The sequence below is a fragment of the Volvox carteri genome (assembly GCF_000143455.1).
Source record: "Volvox carteri f. nagariensis unplaced genomic scaffold VOLCAscaffold_10, whole genome shotgun sequence".
Lineage (NCBI taxonomy): Eukaryota > Viridiplantae > Chlorophyta > Chlorophyceae > Chlamydomonadales > Volvocaceae > Volvox > Volvox carteri.
In genome coordinates, this window is record NW_003307553.1 from 1,650,188 (window position 1) to 1,668,559 (window position 18,372).

An 18,372-nucleotide genomic window follows, 5' to 3' on the forward strand; every position below is an offset into this window, starting at 1 on the left:
ATCCTCCACCGACCCTGGCACCATCACTAACACCAGCTGGGCCAAAGCCGAAAGCTGTGTCTGAGGCCGCTTGGCACTGCGAGCGCTCGGGTTGGGCGCCTCGCCGCATTCGTTGTTGTCAAGCTGATTGGGTGACAGCTTGCGCTTATGCTGATCACAACCGCCATGGAAGGCAGGGGTAATGGCGCCCGTGTCATCGGTCGCCGCTGGCAGCAACATTGCCGATGCATTACCGACAACAGCACCGCCGTCCCAAACGACTTTATCAGGAAAAATTTCAGACTTATCTTGCTGTTTTTGTGTTTGTTCGGCGTTCAAGACGTTGCCTTTTGCGTGTTTGTCTATGGAAGGACCGGTCATACATTCTGCTATGCCGCGTTGACTCACGGGCTTGACCTTCTTACGGCCCCTCATATCTATTTTATGATCGATAATACTAAGTTCTGCACACTACGGAGCAATCTGGCAGCAATGGACGTTTTTGGCTGAAGGAATGAAAATGTACGGATCGGCCTCACTTTGTTCCTTATTTCCAAAGGCCAAAAAGGCCTCTTTATTCCTTAAAAGTAATATATTACTTAAAAAAAAACACTGCCCCAATGGTGTTCCGGCAGCCACGCAAATTCATGCAGCCCCACCCGGCGGCCAGCCGTGATAAGCGTCACCATATCTAGTTTACTGGATCGCTACAAAATAAGCACGCGTGGTGTAGGTATTTCCAATCCGCCAAGTAGTTGGCCGCATGACGTCCAGTCACAAATCGCCATCACACCCACCCTGGTCAGCAGCGGTTCAAAGACAGATGACATCAGCTCCCCGTGCAAGGCCATCGGAAGCTCCAAAAGCATGGCAACACCCTCCGTACCTACGACAATCATTCACAACGTCGCATGCACGGGAGAAAGAACCTAGGCGTGCATACATTTGCAATGTCGGGGCAAACACTGCTCCTTCCGGGGAAAATAAATGGCGGCCAAAACACTGCCTTGCTTCCGTACTGCTGGTAACCGTTACGACACGTGTGCTCCATTTAGTTTCCCGGGGGCGGCCTCGGCCACCGCTAGTGAGCAGTAGTTAGCACGGCTACTGCTGGTCAACTGATCTGGCGCTTCTGTCTGTATGCAAGTTCATACCTGGATGATCGTGCTCGGCCATAAAGTTGAAGTAAACATCTACTCTGGAGCGCATATCATTGTTGGCGGCAGCGCCGTTGTACCTTAAGGCGTCTTGAAGCATCATGGCTCGATGCTTGTGGCGCGAGGCCATGCTCCACATGCTGCTTACGAGCAGGGTCATGCTACCCATCTGCGTAGGCCCATTTTTTCGTGATAGTTACATGGTAACACGGTAACATGGTAACATGGATACAGAAAATGGTACCATGGTAACATGCATACAGAATAATAGCCATGCCGTTGTGTGGCAAGACCGCCATATAGAATGCCAAGCTGTAACAGATGCTCAGCAATGCAGCTGCAGCGCCTTTTCTGCCAGTCTTGCAAGATGCACAGTTTAGAGCTTAGAGCGACTCAGGTAGTCACGCACACATCGCACGTGCTTGAGGGCAAGGTGGTGCCACCGGACGGCGTGAGCGGCAGCGAAAGACAGGGCACGATTTTGCGTCCGCCAGTGCACAAGTATTTGCGCGGACATACACGACATGTGTATCTGGTTTTGATGGAGCTAGCATATGGCACGTTTTGTTATACGTCTTAGAAGCATTCTTCGCAAGAAGGTAACAACTTACAACAATGGCGTAAAAACACGCTCCCAAGAACAGCAGCACGAGCACAAACATACGCTCCACGTTGTTGTGCGCTGGCGGTCGGTCTCCCAGCATGACGAGGAAGCTCCGGAAGAAGGCGTACAGGTACTTGTCTCGATCACGGTCACACCGGCAATCCACCGTGAAGATCCATGGCAAGTTCCCTGCTGGTGAAATTTCGGGCACACTTCTTCTGTTAAGGCCTTGTACATCACCACGGCCGTACCCCATGTACGGCACGTATCCCCATGCCACGAGAAAGGTCCAGATCAGTAACCACGACTATATTTTGAACCGACTGTGTACCATGTACGTACCAATGTACGTGTGTATGTACGTATGTATGCCACGCGCTTCCCCTAGCCGGGTACGCAGTCTGTACGAATTGCAGCGATACTCAAATCTGCGCACGGTTAGGGTTTCCGCGTGCCCGTGTGTGTAGATTGCAGCAGAGTGGCGACTGGAATGGCGACTGGAATGGCGACTGGAACGGCGGGGTATGTGTACCTGTGCGAGCAGTCGACCGCCCAATACACCACCCCATTTATTGCCATCCGGGGATATAATTATCACGTACCCTGGATTTCTTGAGACAGGTAATACCACACGCAAGCTGCCCAGTGCGTCAACAGCAGCATTACCATCAAGAGCTTGGCGACACTGACAAAGTTGTAGTATTTCACCGGGATAATTGTGTTTACTTGACTGCGTCATGTATGTGTTCCGGACGGCCAAGATAGAGCAAGGGTGCGAGGGAATAGATAGATCAGTTGACGGTTTAATCGGTGGTGTGTTAGCACATATGCATGCATGAATGCATGCAGGGCCAGCCGCCCCAGTTGAATCCTCGCCCTCTTGCGAAGGACCTGCTAGGTCTCACTGGAGACACTAAATCAGTTTTCTATTCAGGGTCCTGGAGTCGAATCCTGGGGAGATCTTCGACTTTGTCGGGAGCATGAGATTATGGCTAGCTGCTGGAGTTGTGGGGTTGGGAAACAAACGTTGGATCGAAATTCGCACGCTGAAATCGTGGTGATCGCTGAACCGTTAGCCTGACATGATGAGGAAGTATTCTAGAAGGCAGAATCAACCACCTTGGACTTGCAGTTCGTTTGGCGTAGTACAATGGGATAATAGTGGATGGTGCTGCAAGGTGTTTAATCCTAGATGTGCCGTTCCTAATGTGTTCACTTGGCCTAGAAGCCTCCCACTCTGTAACAACAAGAACAACAACAACGTGCATTTTTCGGGCTTTGTAGGGGGGCGCCGCGCTGGCTTGTCATACTCCCCGGGGCAATGCGCCATTCGGGGCTCATAACCTGTTAAGACCAGCAAAGCGCCGGACCCCCGTTGGGTCCTATTACTGTGGCTACCATTCACTGGTATATGAGTGTCGGTCATTTCCAACAGCTTTGTCTTGCGCTGGGCTGCGCCCGGGGGCCCGTAAACCCCAGGAGGAGACTGCCGTGCGAGCCAGTTTTTGCCTCGGTTGTGTGTGGACCGGTGAGGTAGGGGTGGCCGCTCTCGGTAGGTGTCCGTTGCTCGTAGTCGAACAAACAGCTGGCCTTCAGGGACCAGCGTGAGAGTGCTCGCTCTGTGTTCGGTTTCTTTGTGCAACCGCCTGCACTCATCATATAGTGATATTAGCCATGCCAGCGCATGTCCCCCACGACCACTGTGCCCCACGATCACCTATCGACTAGCAATGTGCTTTTCCCACGCACCCCAACAAGATGGCGAGGCGCGGAAGCCGTAGCACTCCGAGCCAGTAAAGGTTTTTATGCCCGTCGCCATGCACGATGATGTCCACGATCTCGTCTAGTGGTAACGCTGAAATGAGATCTAGCAAGAACATGCCGCGAAGGTATTGCTGCGCAATGAGGTACGGCGTGCGTATAATGTCGCCTCGACTCGTCATGTAAGAGGTCCTGCAAATAAATAAGGCAAACAAATAAACAATTAAATAAGGCGAATAAACAACAAACAAACACACGCGGTGGAGTTAACGGACGATTAAGTATCAAGTCGTTTGCAGCTGTCAATACTTGTCGGCCAATGGCGACTTATCTTGGATTTTTGCCCGTCCGACATTTCCATCAGAGAAAGAAGTAAAATAGACCATACATGAACCTCGTGCGTGTTAGGAGCCTACTGGCGATGCAAGTGTTGGGATTTCTCGTTACCCGTCATCAGCATTTCACTTACGCAGGTATCCCGCGCCGCCTTCGCTTCCCAGGCTTCCCACTTGAAACAATGATAAAACCCTAGAGCGCGCAGCAGCAACGTAATAAATCCGGTCGCACCTACTGTAACGCCATTACTTATTTATAGATTCAAAAAGGTACGCGTAGCCGTCATGCTTTTGCCTTCAGTTTATTCTGTGCAGTTTTTGAAAAGAGCGAGGTTGCGTAATCAAAGCCATTCATATATATCCAGTTGCCATAACTGTGTACAAGCAAACTATTCGGCCTTGCCGGCAAGATCATCTTATATAAATATATAAAAGCCATACATGGACGCATTTCATTACTAATTTGGACCGACCTGAAGTTCACCACAATATCCAAGCTGTGGGATGTGGGATGCCGCGGCAGGCGATTAGGAAAGGTGGCGTCGCCCACGCACCCGTAACAGCGTCCATCCAGCCGTCCAACGGTGATCAATATCGTCCGATGTGCGTCGGATTACATGTGATGCATGGTAGTCCGCGCGGGAATGCAGCAGCCAACACATGTCGGCAGTTGATAGCGGCGGCAAGCAGCATATCATCACCAGAAGGTTCATGCGGGCGGAAACGAGTGCTCTAAGAAAACGCGGGCTTGAGTACAAGTACTGATATCGAACCCAGCACGCAGCAGTTGCCAGCAGGACGCACCAGAAGGTCATGGAAACGGCCCAACCCAGGCAGATGGTAGGCCGCTGCTTTCTCCAAGACTCAAAGGCTATGTATAACGGCACGCTGACGGCATTGTACAGCGCCAGGGCCAGCAGACATATAGTCCACCTGCAAGAAGCAATATGTTTTCAGTTAAAGCGAGTTTCGGTTAAAGCGAGTTTCGGTTAAAGCGAGTTTCGGTTAAAGTGGGTTTCGATGTAAGTGAGTTTCGGTTATAAATGTTTCCGGTTAAACATTCCGTGAGTTGGCTGAATGATCGTTGGCATGTGCCCGAGGAGCATGCCATAGTTGGACTAATAGTTTTTCTCCCATTTTACAGACGTACATGTATGTTGACCGGATTCAGTCTGTAAGCAAGCTACGGCTGCAATCAGCGGCCCATGTAGCCCCGTTTCGGCACAGCATCTGAGAAGGGTTTTGTTCTGGCCGGATGTGAGTAGCGTACTAATCCGCAGCTACCAAGCTGGCAAGCTGAGGCGGCCAGCCGTCGATCCCATTCAGCAGTCGCTGCAATGCGACAAGCAAAGGAGCAAGCTGCAAAGTCAAGCTGCAAAGTCAAGCTTCCAGCGGGGGGGCCCTTGCTTGAGGGTCCATGCTGCAACTTCTTCGCATGTTTTTTTGTTTTCGACGCGCTTTCAATACCTCCATCTGCATCATCTCAACCAGTGGTCCCCGTACGCGTGTAGCTGTCTTCAGACCTGTCCGCTGACTGGCCGGCCTCACCGTGATGGCCGCGGCGTAGCGGGGGATTTGTTCTTACATGATTCGTTCTTGTAAAACAGCAACCATTGGCGATATAGCCAATGTAAGATGCGTGGCATGGAAGACTGTTTCAGCTTTCAGCCGCCCACCGTCCATCCTTTTCTTAGGGAAACAATACAAGGAATTTTCAAGGCTGTCTCGGGTGGAGTGGAAACAGTGGAACACCCTACTTCGCGCACGCTTGGTTTTTAAGCGCCTGCCTTTCGGTTTGCGAGCAGTGATTACGTAACAATAAACTAAAGGAACCTACCACAGATAGGGAGCGCACGAGAGACAGTGGGCTGGAAAAGCAGCGACAACGAACGGCACCAGTCCTTCTAGTCCAGCTGCGTCCCGCCATTGAGCCTTTTGCAAGTTGTTTTAATAGAAAACCATTGCTCTATAATGAGCTCCAAAACCTACCACATTCGCATCGGGCTGGTGGGCAGGGCTACCGGGAGAACTCGGTCGACAAGTTGAACTTGGAAATTCCAGGCCTTCCATGCCATCCTCCGTAAGGAAGCAAACCATATAGACGGTCGTTCTTCCCTTGCTTTTGCCGTCATAGTGGCTGCGGCCGACAGCCCGCTAAGCTTTAGTGTTCCTTGCTGTTGGGGCTCCACTGTTCGGGTTGCTACTGATGCCAAGGAGAGCAGCAGAAATTGATTATCAGACATGGTTTAGATCTCAGCTCAGAAAATCATCGGGTCGCATTTAAACAACAAGGCCAAGGCCGCATGGATGCCCGTCGCCAGACGAGCGCTGGAAGAGAGCTCCAGTCATCGGACATGCTGATTATGTCTTAGTTCTAGTCGCGAAATATTATAATCTCGTTGCGCAAAAGTGATTTCAAGAAGTTCGGCAAGAAAGAGTGATAATAATTACGGACCATGCTGCGCTTCAGAGCCGCTAGAGTGTGGAACAGTGGAGAGTATTCTGCGCACTAAAGAAGCTCGGCGTTGTAAGACTGTGGAATGGAGACAGGCGCCAGCAGGCCAAAGCCACATCTGCCCTGCGCGTCCCAGGCCTTCCAGCCATGCATTACTACTTTACTGCATACATTCCTAAACCCTTTCGGAAATCCATGGATTCGGATTTCTGATAAGTGGATGTAGGGGTTCCATATGGGTTACAAAATCTGAACCCAACGTACCCACGTGCACCAGTACATTAATAGGGGAATTACTTATGTTGTTCCAGATAGTCGTTATTCCATTATCTTTGGTCACTTGCTACTACCTGCTATCATTTCTGCTGGCCTATCGACGGCTCTCCTGGCTCCTTCTGGTGCACAACTTGTTGAGGAGGTTGGTAACAGGTAACTTCGCATTGCCACCATCATCTGGGAAGCATGCAAACTTCGGGGGGGATTTGGAGCTGGCCCCGGTCCTTTTCGTTTCCTTTTGGAATCTCCTGTAAGCAAGCGCGTTCATATGAAGTAAACGCCTCGTTGCCAAACTGTAAAACTCCCGGCTTTTAGGAATCTTGGAGTCCTCGCGGAAGAGTCGCAACAATATGAAAGGACCTTACCTTAAGAGTGCATTTCCAGTGCGGATTAAGGCCAGGGATTAGGGCACGGAAGTCCTTGGTACGAGCTTACCACATAGTTTTGCTCCATAAGGGAACCAAAGGTTGAAAAGGCGAGGTAAGTTTGCCAACAACTTCGCCGTTTGAGCAAGTATCGATGGAGGACAGAGGGTTAATCCCTGGCCTTAATCCGCACTGGAAATGCACCCTTAGACATACATCTTAAAAACGGAGCGCGCTTCAGCTTTATCTGAGGGATTCTGCTGGGTATCTCTTACAGCATCGTGCTCATTATTTATGAATACTACGGTTTCCGGTATCGTACTTGAAAAGTTTTTTTTTTTGTAATGTTACAGAGTGGGAGGCTTCTGGGCCGCTTTATCACATTGTCAGTTCTAGATCATTTATCACCTTATAGCACCATCCACCACTACCACACTGTACTTCGCCATACGAACTGTAAGTCCAAGGCGGCGGATCCAGCCTTCAGGGACCCCTCCTCATCCATTCACCCGAACACCCGAAGAGACGGAGGGTTCGGCAATCGCCACCAATCCAGCGTGCGAATCTGGTCCATCAACTGCGACCTCAACTCCACATCTCAGCAGCTAGCCATAATCTCGCGCTCCCGACTAATTCGAGGGTCTCCCCAGGAATCGAACCCAGGACCTTAAACCGCTATATATTTGCAGTAGTGTCAACCCAGACCAGAAAAGTTTTGTTTGCCATGTTTTGCCCGTTTGGTTCTTCCTCTATACGCTTGCCGCGCCGCTTCGTCCCCTCCTTCGCCATATAAACCGCATAAACCTTCCCGCTGCCCGCAAATAAGGATTGGCTTTGACCATCCAGATTGTCCTGCGTCCTGGCTCAAACTCTCGACGGGTTACAACGAAACCCGCAAGTGGCAAACGTAGCGGACTGAAGCAGCATTAATCATCTGCGGCTAAACGTGCGACTGGTTGAACAGCACACGGCACCATCAGGCGACCTGTCATCTTCACGGAGTCTTCCGCTCACCACTACGTACGACAGTCCCGAAGGACATGCTCATGTGTGAGAAGGAATCGGCTCCCTTGAGTTTTATATAGGGTTTTGTATTAAATAATAATAATAATAATAATAATAACACAGTGCGAAGGGGGAGGAACTTGCCGTCTGCACTCTACCGGGTGGTTGGAAAAACCATTGTAATGATCTCCAAGACCGTGAACACCCTGCCTAAATCCTAAGTAAAGCGCCTGCCTGCGCAGCCAGGCAGGTGGGAAAATTATCACCAAAGTCAGCACTTGAGGGGAACTTGACCCGCATCCGCAATACAACCAGGGGGGGTACATGCGTCCCCATACCCTTTCCCGCTGCATCAAATCCCATTGCTTGCTGCATAAACCCAACAAACACTACTCGTAAGTCACCCACATCGCAGTCAACACTTTCATTCACGCACATGATGCTACAGATGGGTAGGCAAAACGGGGCAGAGCGAGTTATGCGCTGTGTAGTACGGCACCACCCGGGTGAGGCCTTACGTTCGTAAATGTCATTGTAAATGTTATGTTTACACCGGGAACAGGCAAACAAAAAGCCGTAGCTTTCTATTTTCTTAATGACTGGCGCCGTCGTTTGGCATCAAACTGGCGTCAGACGGCGATCATTTTGAATTTCCTGGCAAGGCAAGATGACAGCAGTACAGTATGCATGCAAGCCCCTCGAGGATTTTCAAAATTCAACAAAAGCTTCCATATACAACCGTTCGCGCCGAAAGAATAACTGCAAAATGCTTCTCGTTCAAGTTAACAGAAAGAAAGATGAAAGAAAGAAAAATACGACAGCACATTAACGAAAGCAGGTCAGCACAGCAGGTTGTACAGGTTCATGCGGGTCAAGGTCTGCACATGCACGTCCTGACATTTTTTCCTGGGAGGTGACAAGCACGCGCCCCGTGCTGTCTTAGCTGTTGATGTAACGGCATGATGCACCTGATCAGGTGAATTTTTGATGTCATGACAGGAAAGATACACGTGTGTAGAATTGCGCGGCAAATTTGTCATTCATTGACAGCGACAGCAACGCTAAAATAAGGCAACGAAGCCTAAACAAAACTTGTGGGACAGGAAAGGGTCCCGGCTAGCAGCCCCTTCGCACAGTTCCTCAGGAGCGCTCGCCTTCCACCTTGGGCCCTTGCAACTGCGGCCCCACACGCGACCTAAACGCCCCAGCCTCGACGGCCAGCGCAACTGCTCGTCTACCTTGTGCCAGATGCTCCGGCAGATATAACGAAGATAAATCAGTATATGAATTTATAATTTTAAAGTATATGGCGCAAAGGCCTTTTGGCGATCGACGATCACCTGCGTTCTGGAAGCTTCCAGTCTTAAGACTAAGAGCACTGCAGATAAGTAGACATGCATGCTACCACCTTACTGCTGTTGTTTTTTCCCATGCACATCGCACGCATGCATGATCAAATGGACTTATCGCACGCGCCCCAACTTGGACAGGCTGCTGACACGCAGTTAAATTTTCTGCCATGTATATGTAGCCATAGTTCTCTAGTTCCCTGCGGGTCACAAAGCACCAGCCAATATCACATCAACCTGCAGCAGGCACCTTTATTAATTCTTTAACTCTCACACGTCCCTAACCAAGTGCCAATCAACGGACCACACATGCATGCACGTGCTACCCGGAGCGACCTAAGTGTACATCTCAACAAAACGGGCGCTGGCATTTGCAGGCCATTTGCAAGGCTTTGCACACCAGCCATACATGAGTTTCCAGGCCATTTGCAAGGCTTTGCACACCAGCCATACATGAGTTTCCAGGCCATTTGCAAGGCTTTGCACACCAGCCATACATGAGTTTCCAGGCCATTTGCAAGGCTTTGCACACCAGCCGTGAAAGTGACATTCCATGCAAGCCTGCATACGCATCCAGGTGATGCATAACGTGATTCATAATCCTCACCAAAAACGATCCGCATGCTGTCCTGAAGGAGGGGACTTGTTTCCTGGGCCCCCACGGCTGTCCAATTCCAGATCCCACACCCCGCTGTTCATTTTCGGTACCTAGATGAACATCTGGTACTTACTGCTCCTGCACCGCGGATACTTCTGCTGGCTGTAGCACTTGCAGGATGAAACGGCCCGACATGGTGATGACTGAGGATTTTAACCCTTGGTACAGTCGCCATCGCGATCACTAGGCCATCATCTGCCTCCGACTACCGCTACCGACTACCGTTACCGCTAGCACCGCTGCTGCCGCTAGCACCTTCACTGCCTTCACTACCGCTAACGACCCGCCTTCCGTTGTTGCTATTGGACATCGCCCGCGGCCCGCCTTCTACCGATGTAAAGCGGCGGCTCCTGCTCCTGCTCCTGCTCCTGCTGCTGCTGCTGCTGCTGCTGCTGCTGCTGCGAGTCAGCGTCAGGATCAGCCTGAGCGAGGTCCTCCTTCGGAATCCCTAGGCACATCTCCTGGACAGTGACAGGACCGGCTCCAGCGGAAACAGGTCCCCCATCAGTTACTGCAGCTCCAACTGCCAGGTTCATCCAGGAGCTGCGTCTGCAGCTCCTGCGGAGGCTTGCAGCCCGTCTGCCAAACATAGGCGAAGGCAGAGGGCCATCTGCCGTTGGTTCGATGGCCAGAAGCGGTGAGGTGGCCCGTTTAGGATCTGTAGGGACTGGAGTCATGTCCAAATCAGGCGTCTCTAGGCTTTGGCACTGGCCTTGACTCCCCCTTGATGCAGCCGTTGGTGGCTGTCCTTGCTGGGCAGCAGTAGCTGCAAGGTTGCTGTACGACAGCAGTGATAGCTCCAGAGCGGAACGCCGCCGTCGGCTCATACTACCGACGGCTCGCTGTACGGTTGCTGCCAGCAGGGTCGCGTCTTCCACCGTCATGGCCTCTTGCGGCTGAGCATCAAGTCCCCCGCCACCGCCGGCGGCGGCGGCAACCGCCGCTGCGGCAACGGTGATGACTTGTGACTGCGCGCCGGCGCTGCCAACCAGCGGCTCAGAGTCCGGCAGCGTGCCGTACTCCATAGCCGACAGCCTCCGAGTGTGTCGCATGGAGAGCTGCCGACTGACCATCATCGGCTTGCAGGGGTCCGTCGTGTATCGGGTGCTGGCGTTAACAATAGGTGTTGCAAGGGGCAGTAGCACTGGAGGGGGGGCCTGCGAGCCAAGGAGCCCCAGTGCGCCCCCCGAAATGCTTCCTCTCTGAAGGTCCTGGCTGTCCAGAAGCGCTTCTCCGAAGACAAGGCCACCCACAGCGGCACCTCCGCTGTTCGACATGCCAGCTGCCATAATCGCCAGGCCCGTGGGGCCAGCTTGGATGGCAGCTTGTTTGTCTTCAAGCCGCTGTAGTCGGTCGTCTGTTAACACGACTTGCAGCGACAGATCCTCAGAGCAGGCTGCAGCAGCAGGCATGGATTCGCGATGGAGATTTGGAAGGTAACGAGAGGACGTTTAGGACTCTGCACGCGAGCCTTAGTAACCGCCTTTGTGCCAAAGGATAGGTTATTAGTCCGGAGCATGGCAATTAAGAAATGAATAGGAAGGTTGTAAAAAGGACTGTTGTTTCCTGCTTACTTGGTTTCCTAACCAATGGTTGAGAATAACCAACAGTCAACCAACTGGTTTTATATTGCGCAATGTAAAACAGCAGCCATGATCTACGCATCCATCTGTTGAAGTCCGCATCGACTCTGGCGAAAATTGGTGATTACGTACCTGCCATCGTATGAAGCATTTCTTGTATCTTGCGAAGTTGGGCAGCCATCTGCTCGTTAAGTTTTGCAGTTACCGCCTCGACTTCCCGGCGTAAAGCCGCAGCAAATGCCGGAACCTGGCGACCGTATAGAAAATTTTGTTAAAAACTTGCCTGATTTTTTCATTTGTTTGCCTCTGCTCTCCTTATCAGCGCGGCCCCGCACGTAGAGTACTTTGTCTTGCGCACCACTAAATAATTTACACACCTAATCCACCCACAGCCGAATAGTCCCGCAGCCACGTCCTCCATCCGTTTGGCATGATATGATTATACCTGAAGCGGGTTCTCAAACACGGAAGCCAGCTGCCTGCGAGCTTCGGCCAGCTGCCGCTCCAGCGTTGCAAATCTGGGGTCCTTTCCAGATTGCTCTCCCAGCCAGCCTTCGACAAAGCCGCGCGTCCACTTTGCATCACCGCCATCTGACGCCAAGCGGCCCCTTCGGCTGCCGCCGGTGGGGTCCACTGCATCCATACGCATAGACGATCGCCGTACCTTTCGGCTAAGATTCCACATCTCAGCGGGCTGTACAAGATCCTGCGTTGTGTCATGATCACCGTACGCTGACGAAGTGCGCGCCGGTCGCTGATGTAGGTTGGCGCCGCCGCTGGCTGTCGCGGTGGGTTGGTAGCCAGCCCGCATGCGGCGGCGTTGCTGCTGCTGTTCTGCAGCGACGGATGCTGCGGCCGCCTTGGCCACGTCATCGAACAGCGGTCCCAAGGGGTCGAGACCCAGGAAGGGCTGGGCTTGCAGCACGAGCAAGCGTGGGGCGTGGTCATCCTCCCTGTCTTCCTCGCTCAATCCAAGACCATCACTGCTCTGCGTGCGTAACCGTGCGGCTTTGTTCCTGCTGTGCCCCCCAACGCACCTGCCACCAGCTGCATCCCCGCCACGGTCCGCCATGCTTCGATGGCCTAAAGCCCTACCCAGGCCTCCTGCAGATGTGTAATAACGATGCACGGAGCTGTCGCCACCAGCCCTGTAGCCCTGAATAGATCCATCCCTCCAGCTCCTCACAGAAGTATCACCTCCGGTCCTGCATCCTTTAACGTTTGCATCTCTTCCCAATCTTGGACTGTGAATTGAAGCATCCAACCTCAAGCCGCGGGTAGAACTATCCCTGCCAGACTTGAAACCTCGGATTGAGCCATCGCAGACAGATTGATAGCTGCGAATGGAAACATCGGCTCCGGATCTGAAGCCATGGTGGGACCCCTCTCCATCCCTTCTGTAGGCATGCACCGACCCATCCCCCATACCATTGCATCCGCCGACGGACCCGTCACCGACGTTATTGGCACGGCTTTGGACAGGACATTCCGTGCTGCCGCAGCTGCCGGGAGGCTGAGTACATCCATCACCGCAGCTGGCCTGCGTCAGGTGCAAAGGCGTTCGTGCATTAAGCCCACCAGCTGCGATGTCCCAAATAGGCACGTCCTTGTTGTCAACCAGCTCATGCATGTTTGCGCCCTGTGTCGAGCTACACGACCAGGCGGACCTCTCCACCGGATCTTTATCCCATACCGCAACCTCATTGCATCCGCTTCCTGAGCCCAGCAATTGAGGGCCGGGGCCGGGCGGCTGAATTTCTTGTTGCGGCCGCCGCTCACCCAAGCCCTGCCGGGTCTCGGATGGTAGAGGCCTGGGCAGAATCGACTGGAGGTCCTGCTTCTGCTGCGGTGAGAGCCGCTGGTATAGGCCAGGCTGGCCGGGAACGGCACCCAGCTGTACGTTCTCACGGTTTGTTGATTCACATACTGGCTTTGCCCCTCGCCAGACATGCCGGAAAAGGGCCTGTGTCGACTCCCAAGTGGAAGCAGGGCAGCCCTGCGGGCTTTTTGGCCCAGGTACGGAGGAGTTGAACGCATCCACAGATGACCCATGGGTCCCAATTGCCCTGGAGCTGGTGTACTCCATCGCCTCCACTACGGGCCCCCGATTACTGCCATTGCCGTTTGCTGAGGTTGACTGCCCTGGCCCGTTTGGTCCGGTACTGTTCCATATCGGCAGCCAGCGAAGGCTGGCACTGCGCAGAATGCCCTTCACCACTGATATAGTCGTTGCGACCTCGCCGCCATCGCCACCGCGACCACCCTCACCATCGTCACCACGGCCGCCCTCACCATCGCCACCACGGCCGCCACCATCAGCATCGCAGCTTCCATGATCATCGCCATTCAAATCCAGTGCGGGTGCTCGGCTTGACGAGTCGGAGTCCCGGAAGGGTCGCACCACGGAAGAGGAGGCGGGTGACAATCGGTCATGAACAGCCGCCATGCCATCCGGCGCCGGAACATCTTCCTCTTCACTCGAGGCAAGACTTTTCTTGGAGTCTCGAAGGTGAAGCTCGTGCCGTGGCGTCTTGCCAGCAGCCAGTGATGCCGCCCACACTGCCGGACCCGCCTCGTGGTCCTCCAGCTGCACCCGGGCCCGGCCTTTGACGAGCTGAGCGCTATCGGGAAAATCTCGCATGGCGTCCTGTGAGTTTGCAAAGACATGAATGTAACTCGCGAGTGGAGCTGATAAAGCTGATACTCAGTGAAGTGTAGGGAGGGTTGGGACTTGCGGAGATGGTGTGTTGCTGATAGGGGAAATGGGGATGCATTGACAATCTCATCACGCAGTTCCATGCAGGCATGCACATCCCAGATTTTAAGATATCGTGCAGGGAGTAGAGGAGCTGGGTTTAAGCGGTTTAAACCGAAACCGAAAAGGATGCATCTAGTGTAGCTCTGGTCTGTAGTCACGCCTGGGCGACGAGACGTGGAGCCCGCATTGCAAAAGCCCCTGTGACTGGAAATGCAAACCATACAGCTACCAGGCCTCAGCTCATCGTACTCCGTACAGCCGTACCTGCAGGTCCCAGAGACTGAGAATCATTATATCACACTGACGCAGTGCAACGGCTCGGTGTGGCCGTGGTGTACTGTCATTCATAAGCCCCAGCTCGCCAAAGTGGTCGTTATTGCACAGCAGCGCCGACATGCAACCGTCTATCGCAATAAGGCCCACGGCGCCCTTCCAGATGACGTACATGTCGTGACCCACGCTGCCAAGGTCGTACACGATATCACCGGGCATGTACAGCGACAGCCGTAGCCGCTGCGCGAGCCGCCATAAGAAGGGTCGCTCGCAATAGGCGAACAGTTGAACCTGGGACAATTGCACCGGCACACAGACGGGAAGTGTGCGGGAATGTGCGCTTTGCAATACACTCATGGCGGAGTGTTGGCCTGGTGCAGTCCAGTCCAATGCAGTGCTTAGCCGAGTTACCTGTTTAGGCGTTGGAACGGGTTAAGCGAGCATGGCGCCAACCGGTCATGTCATATGCCCCATCCGCTACCCCAATACTAGACACACACATACACACACACTTATACACAGACACCTACTTGTAGATACAGAACAACCTACCTTTACCAGCATGCGCTCAAATACTGAGGATAGCACCTCAGCGTGCAAGGCAGCTGGCAGCTCAGATAGCAAAGAAACACCGTCGGGGCCTGTTTGGGTTCATCCACACAAAAAGAGAGCAACGCAACTCAAAGGTGTAGGATACACAAAAAAAGAAATATAACATAGTGCATATCACAATATCGCATACCTTAGTGCCAGTAAAGATTGGCGACAAATACTTCGGCGACGGCCTTGTAATAGAGGTCCTGGAATTTTGCAATGATTCTTCACCCCTTCTCCTTCTCTCCCTTCTCACCCTCGCTTTCTCCCTTCCCTTTCCCTCCTCTTGCCAGCATAATCGTCAATACATCATTCCTCATCTTCATCTAAACAGTAATAAAGCTGCACGCTTAGCTTTGTATACTAGATGAAAACTTGCCGTGCGTCGTACAATTGGTGACGTGACGCCCGTGCTGGAAAAGTCTTAGACAATTACACCCGCTGCAATACAGCTGGTGGCGGCATCCCAATTGTGTGTCACCAACTTTTACTGGCACTACCGTACACGCATTCTGGGTGTGTGTGCGTGTATGTGTTATGGCATGTATTACGATTACTACCGCTTGAAGGTGTGTGTGACTGCGTGTATGTGTGTGTAAACTAACAACACCTGTTTTTCCTTGGCCAGTTCTAGTACACGCCGCCAAAATCCTTGTCGCTGTTGAAAATCCTTTACTGCACTACAACGCGATTCGTCAACATCGCGGAGCTAGGAGCCAGCTTTCCTCCGTGCTCGCTATCTAAGGTTGTCCTCCACGGACACAGCAGATGGGCAATCCTACCCTGCTGCCCGTTTTAAGATGATGCATACCTGGATGGTCAAACTGGGCCATAAAATCATAGTACTCGTCCACACGGACGCGCATACTATGTGAGGCGCCCTTGTACCTCAGTGCGTCTTGAAGCATTGCGGAACGCTGCTTGTGGCGCGAGGCCATGCTCCACATGTTTGTGACTAGCATCGTAATGCTGCTCACCTACACACAGAAACAGGATGGTGATTGTGGGCGGCAGCAGGGCTTGTCCTTAGGTGTTTGTATGCCGTGACCAGGATGCTGAGCCTGAATCGCCGCCTCCATCGGCGGGCGCCCGCCACCGGCAGGATGGCGGGCGAAATCAGTGTCAACGGCAAGTGGATCGGCTGGGGCGTGGGGCGACATGAATTCCAGCGTGAAGTAGAGCTAGAGTGCCCATAAATATGTTCATATTTTGGAATGGAAAGGTACACAATTACAAGCCCAGCAGGGGCATGGTCGTTAGGTATCTGACTTACAACGACGGCGTACAAGCAGGCGCCCATGGACAAGAGGATGACTGCGAAGACGCGTTCCACGTTATTGTATGTTTCCGGTCGATCTCCCAGGATGAGTAGGAAACATTGGTAGAAGGCGAATGAATATTGCTCCAATTCGGAGCAGTTCATGCACCGCCCCGAAAAAATCCACGGCCAGCCTGCGAACGAAGGCAAAACTCAAATTGACATAAAAAAACAAATTTTAAAAATATTCTGTTACCCAACACTGCGGGACGGAGTCCTATAGCCAACTTTCAGTCGGTCTTGTGGGTTTTAAGGTTTTCGAGTCGTGCGTCGCGGCTTGGTATGGTTCCCAGATACGGTAGCACACCTATATTTACTTTAATGGCTCAACCGGTGTTAGCAGCTACGCTAAAAACGTTTTATGGCTCTGAGTATCGATCATATAATATTTATGATGGACACCTCGACTGCGTAGCGCACACCTTGTGACATACGCACGCCCTTCCCAACCAACTAGTCCCAACCAACTAGTCCCAACCAACTAGTCCCAACCAATTAGTCCCAACCAACTAGTCCCAACCAACTAGTCCCAACCAACTAGTCCCAACCAACTAGTCCCAACCAACTAGTCCCAACCAACTAGGTTCGCCTGACCTGGCACCTTGACGAAGAGATAGTGCCACAGGCACGCCGCCCAATGCGTGATAAGAAGCATAATGCCCAGCAGGCGGGCCACTCCCACGATGTTGATATACTTGGTCCGTGTGAGCACATTTACGTGCCTGCAGCAGCAGGTCGAGCAGCCAGAAGTCGTCAACAGACAAGCTCATGAGCAAAACAGCTGCCTTGCGGTCTACGGAACAGCAGCAACAAGATCAACACGCAGGCTGCCGTACATCGATGGTCTCCCGTTCACTTAACCTTACCGAATCAGGCGGAACAGGCGTGGCAGCTTGAGCAGCCCGAGCCAGACGGCACCCTTGCGGAAGCTCGTCTCGTAAAGAATCTCGTCCAGTGGGAGCGCCGAAACCAGGTCCAGCAAGAACATGCCGCGAAGGTAGTGCAGCGCAATGCGGTGCGGCACCCGCACCAGCTCCCCCTGACTTGTAATGTAGGCCGTCCTATATTCGACAATCATTTAATTGCCGCCGGTTTATTTGTTGCCCTGTAAGAATCGCCTTTCCGGTTTCTGGACACCGTTGATTGCAAGCTCCGGTTGGACTGGATTGGATGCATTGCATGGCTACCCAGCAAGCAAAAAGCTGCTCCAGGATGTCCGGAGCTGCAGCTATGCATGGTAAACAAATGCACCTTACAGGTAGTTGCTAACCAAGTAAGCCAACGAAGATAATGGATATGCTTATGAAGCCTGCTGCCTTTCTGCGACCGTTGAACCGCAACTGCTAGGGGACCAAGTGCTAGGGGACCAAGTGCTAGGGGACCAAGTGCCCAAGCCGCGGTTGGCTATCAGCCCAGCCACCCCTACGTGGGCTTGCCATCGGCAAAAAATGGCATGCTACCTACCAAGTCGACAAGGTGGTCCTACCGTCCCACTCTGTCCTCTGTCAGGTATCCTTCATACCTGAAATGGACAAAGACGTCAAGGCTACAAGAGCCATCCAGTTATTGAGCATGTCGCCAGGATGGAAGGCAAGCAGGTAGGGCCAGGAAAAGTAGACGACGGTAAAGAAAAAGGCAAAGAAGCCGGTAAAAGGGAGACAGGTCAAAGCAACACAATGCATCGCATCACAACCGAATGCAACACGTAGCAAGTGAGGGCAGGCGTAGAGACCGTCATCGTAAAAGGCCGCATTAGGAACGCGTGGGCCGTGTTGTTTGCCGCCAACACCAAGTTAGTGCCCATCGGTGCTGTCTGTACAGCCATCCCGCAAGGTTGGCTTTTTTCCGGCATTTTATCAGCCGACATGTGAGGATAGCCTTCCGCGTTTGATAGCCCACTCG

The 18,372-nt window shown here is 52.7% G+C and overlaps 4 protein-coding genes across 4 annotated transcripts in view; all 4 read right to left on the reverse strand.

Annotated features, from left to right (window-relative positions):
* The window catches only part of VOLCADRAFT_88910 (uncharacterized protein), a gene marked incomplete at both ends in the record, with an annotated part of 8,013 nt that extends 7,599 nt beyond the window's left edge, over positions 1 to 414 (reverse strand). Inside the window, one exon of the mRNA XM_002948577.1 lies at positions 14 to 414. Coding sequence (XP_002948623.1) covers positions 14 to 414 — 401 coding nt within the window. The remainder of the gene's footprint in view (positions 1 to 13) is intronic.
* A 669-nt stretch (positions 415 to 1,083) lies between these two features.
* VOLCADRAFT_88911 (uncharacterized protein) lies at positions 1,084 to 5,482 on the reverse strand (the record flags this gene model as incomplete). The annotated part of the gene is made up of 7 exons (XM_002948578.1): positions 1,084 to 1,305; positions 1,748 to 1,932; positions 2,343 to 2,470; positions 3,490 to 3,693; positions 4,310 to 4,333; positions 4,641 to 4,769; positions 5,385 to 5,482. The coding sequence occupies 7 exons, from the start codon at positions 5,480 to 5,482 to the stop codon at positions 1,084 to 1,086; spliced, it is 990 nt and encodes a 329-aa protein (XP_002948624.1).
* Positions 5,483 to 9,622: 4,140 nt separating this feature from the next.
* Positions 9,623 to 11,356, reverse strand: VOLCADRAFT_88912 (uncharacterized protein; the record flags this gene model as incomplete). Its single annotated transcript, XM_002948579.1, has 2 exons — positions 9,623 to 9,847; positions 10,823 to 11,356. 2 exons carry the CDS (start codon positions 11,354 to 11,356, stop codon positions 9,623 to 9,625), a joined length of 759 nt encoding a protein of 252 aa, XP_002948625.1.
* A 610-nt stretch (positions 11,357 to 11,966) lies between these two features.
* On the reverse strand, positions 11,967 to 17,548 carry VOLCADRAFT_88913 (uncharacterized protein; the record flags this gene model as incomplete). The annotated part of the gene is made up of 9 exons (XM_002948580.1): positions 11,967 to 12,631; positions 13,106 to 13,243; positions 13,307 to 14,174; positions 14,550 to 14,849; positions 15,111 to 15,199; positions 15,964 to 16,129; positions 16,426 to 16,508; positions 17,065 to 17,192; positions 17,337 to 17,548. The coding sequence occupies 9 exons, from the start codon at positions 17,546 to 17,548 to the stop codon at positions 11,967 to 11,969; spliced, it is 2,649 nt and encodes an 882-aa protein (XP_002948626.1).
* Positions 17,549 to 18,372: the final 824 nt, after the last annotated feature.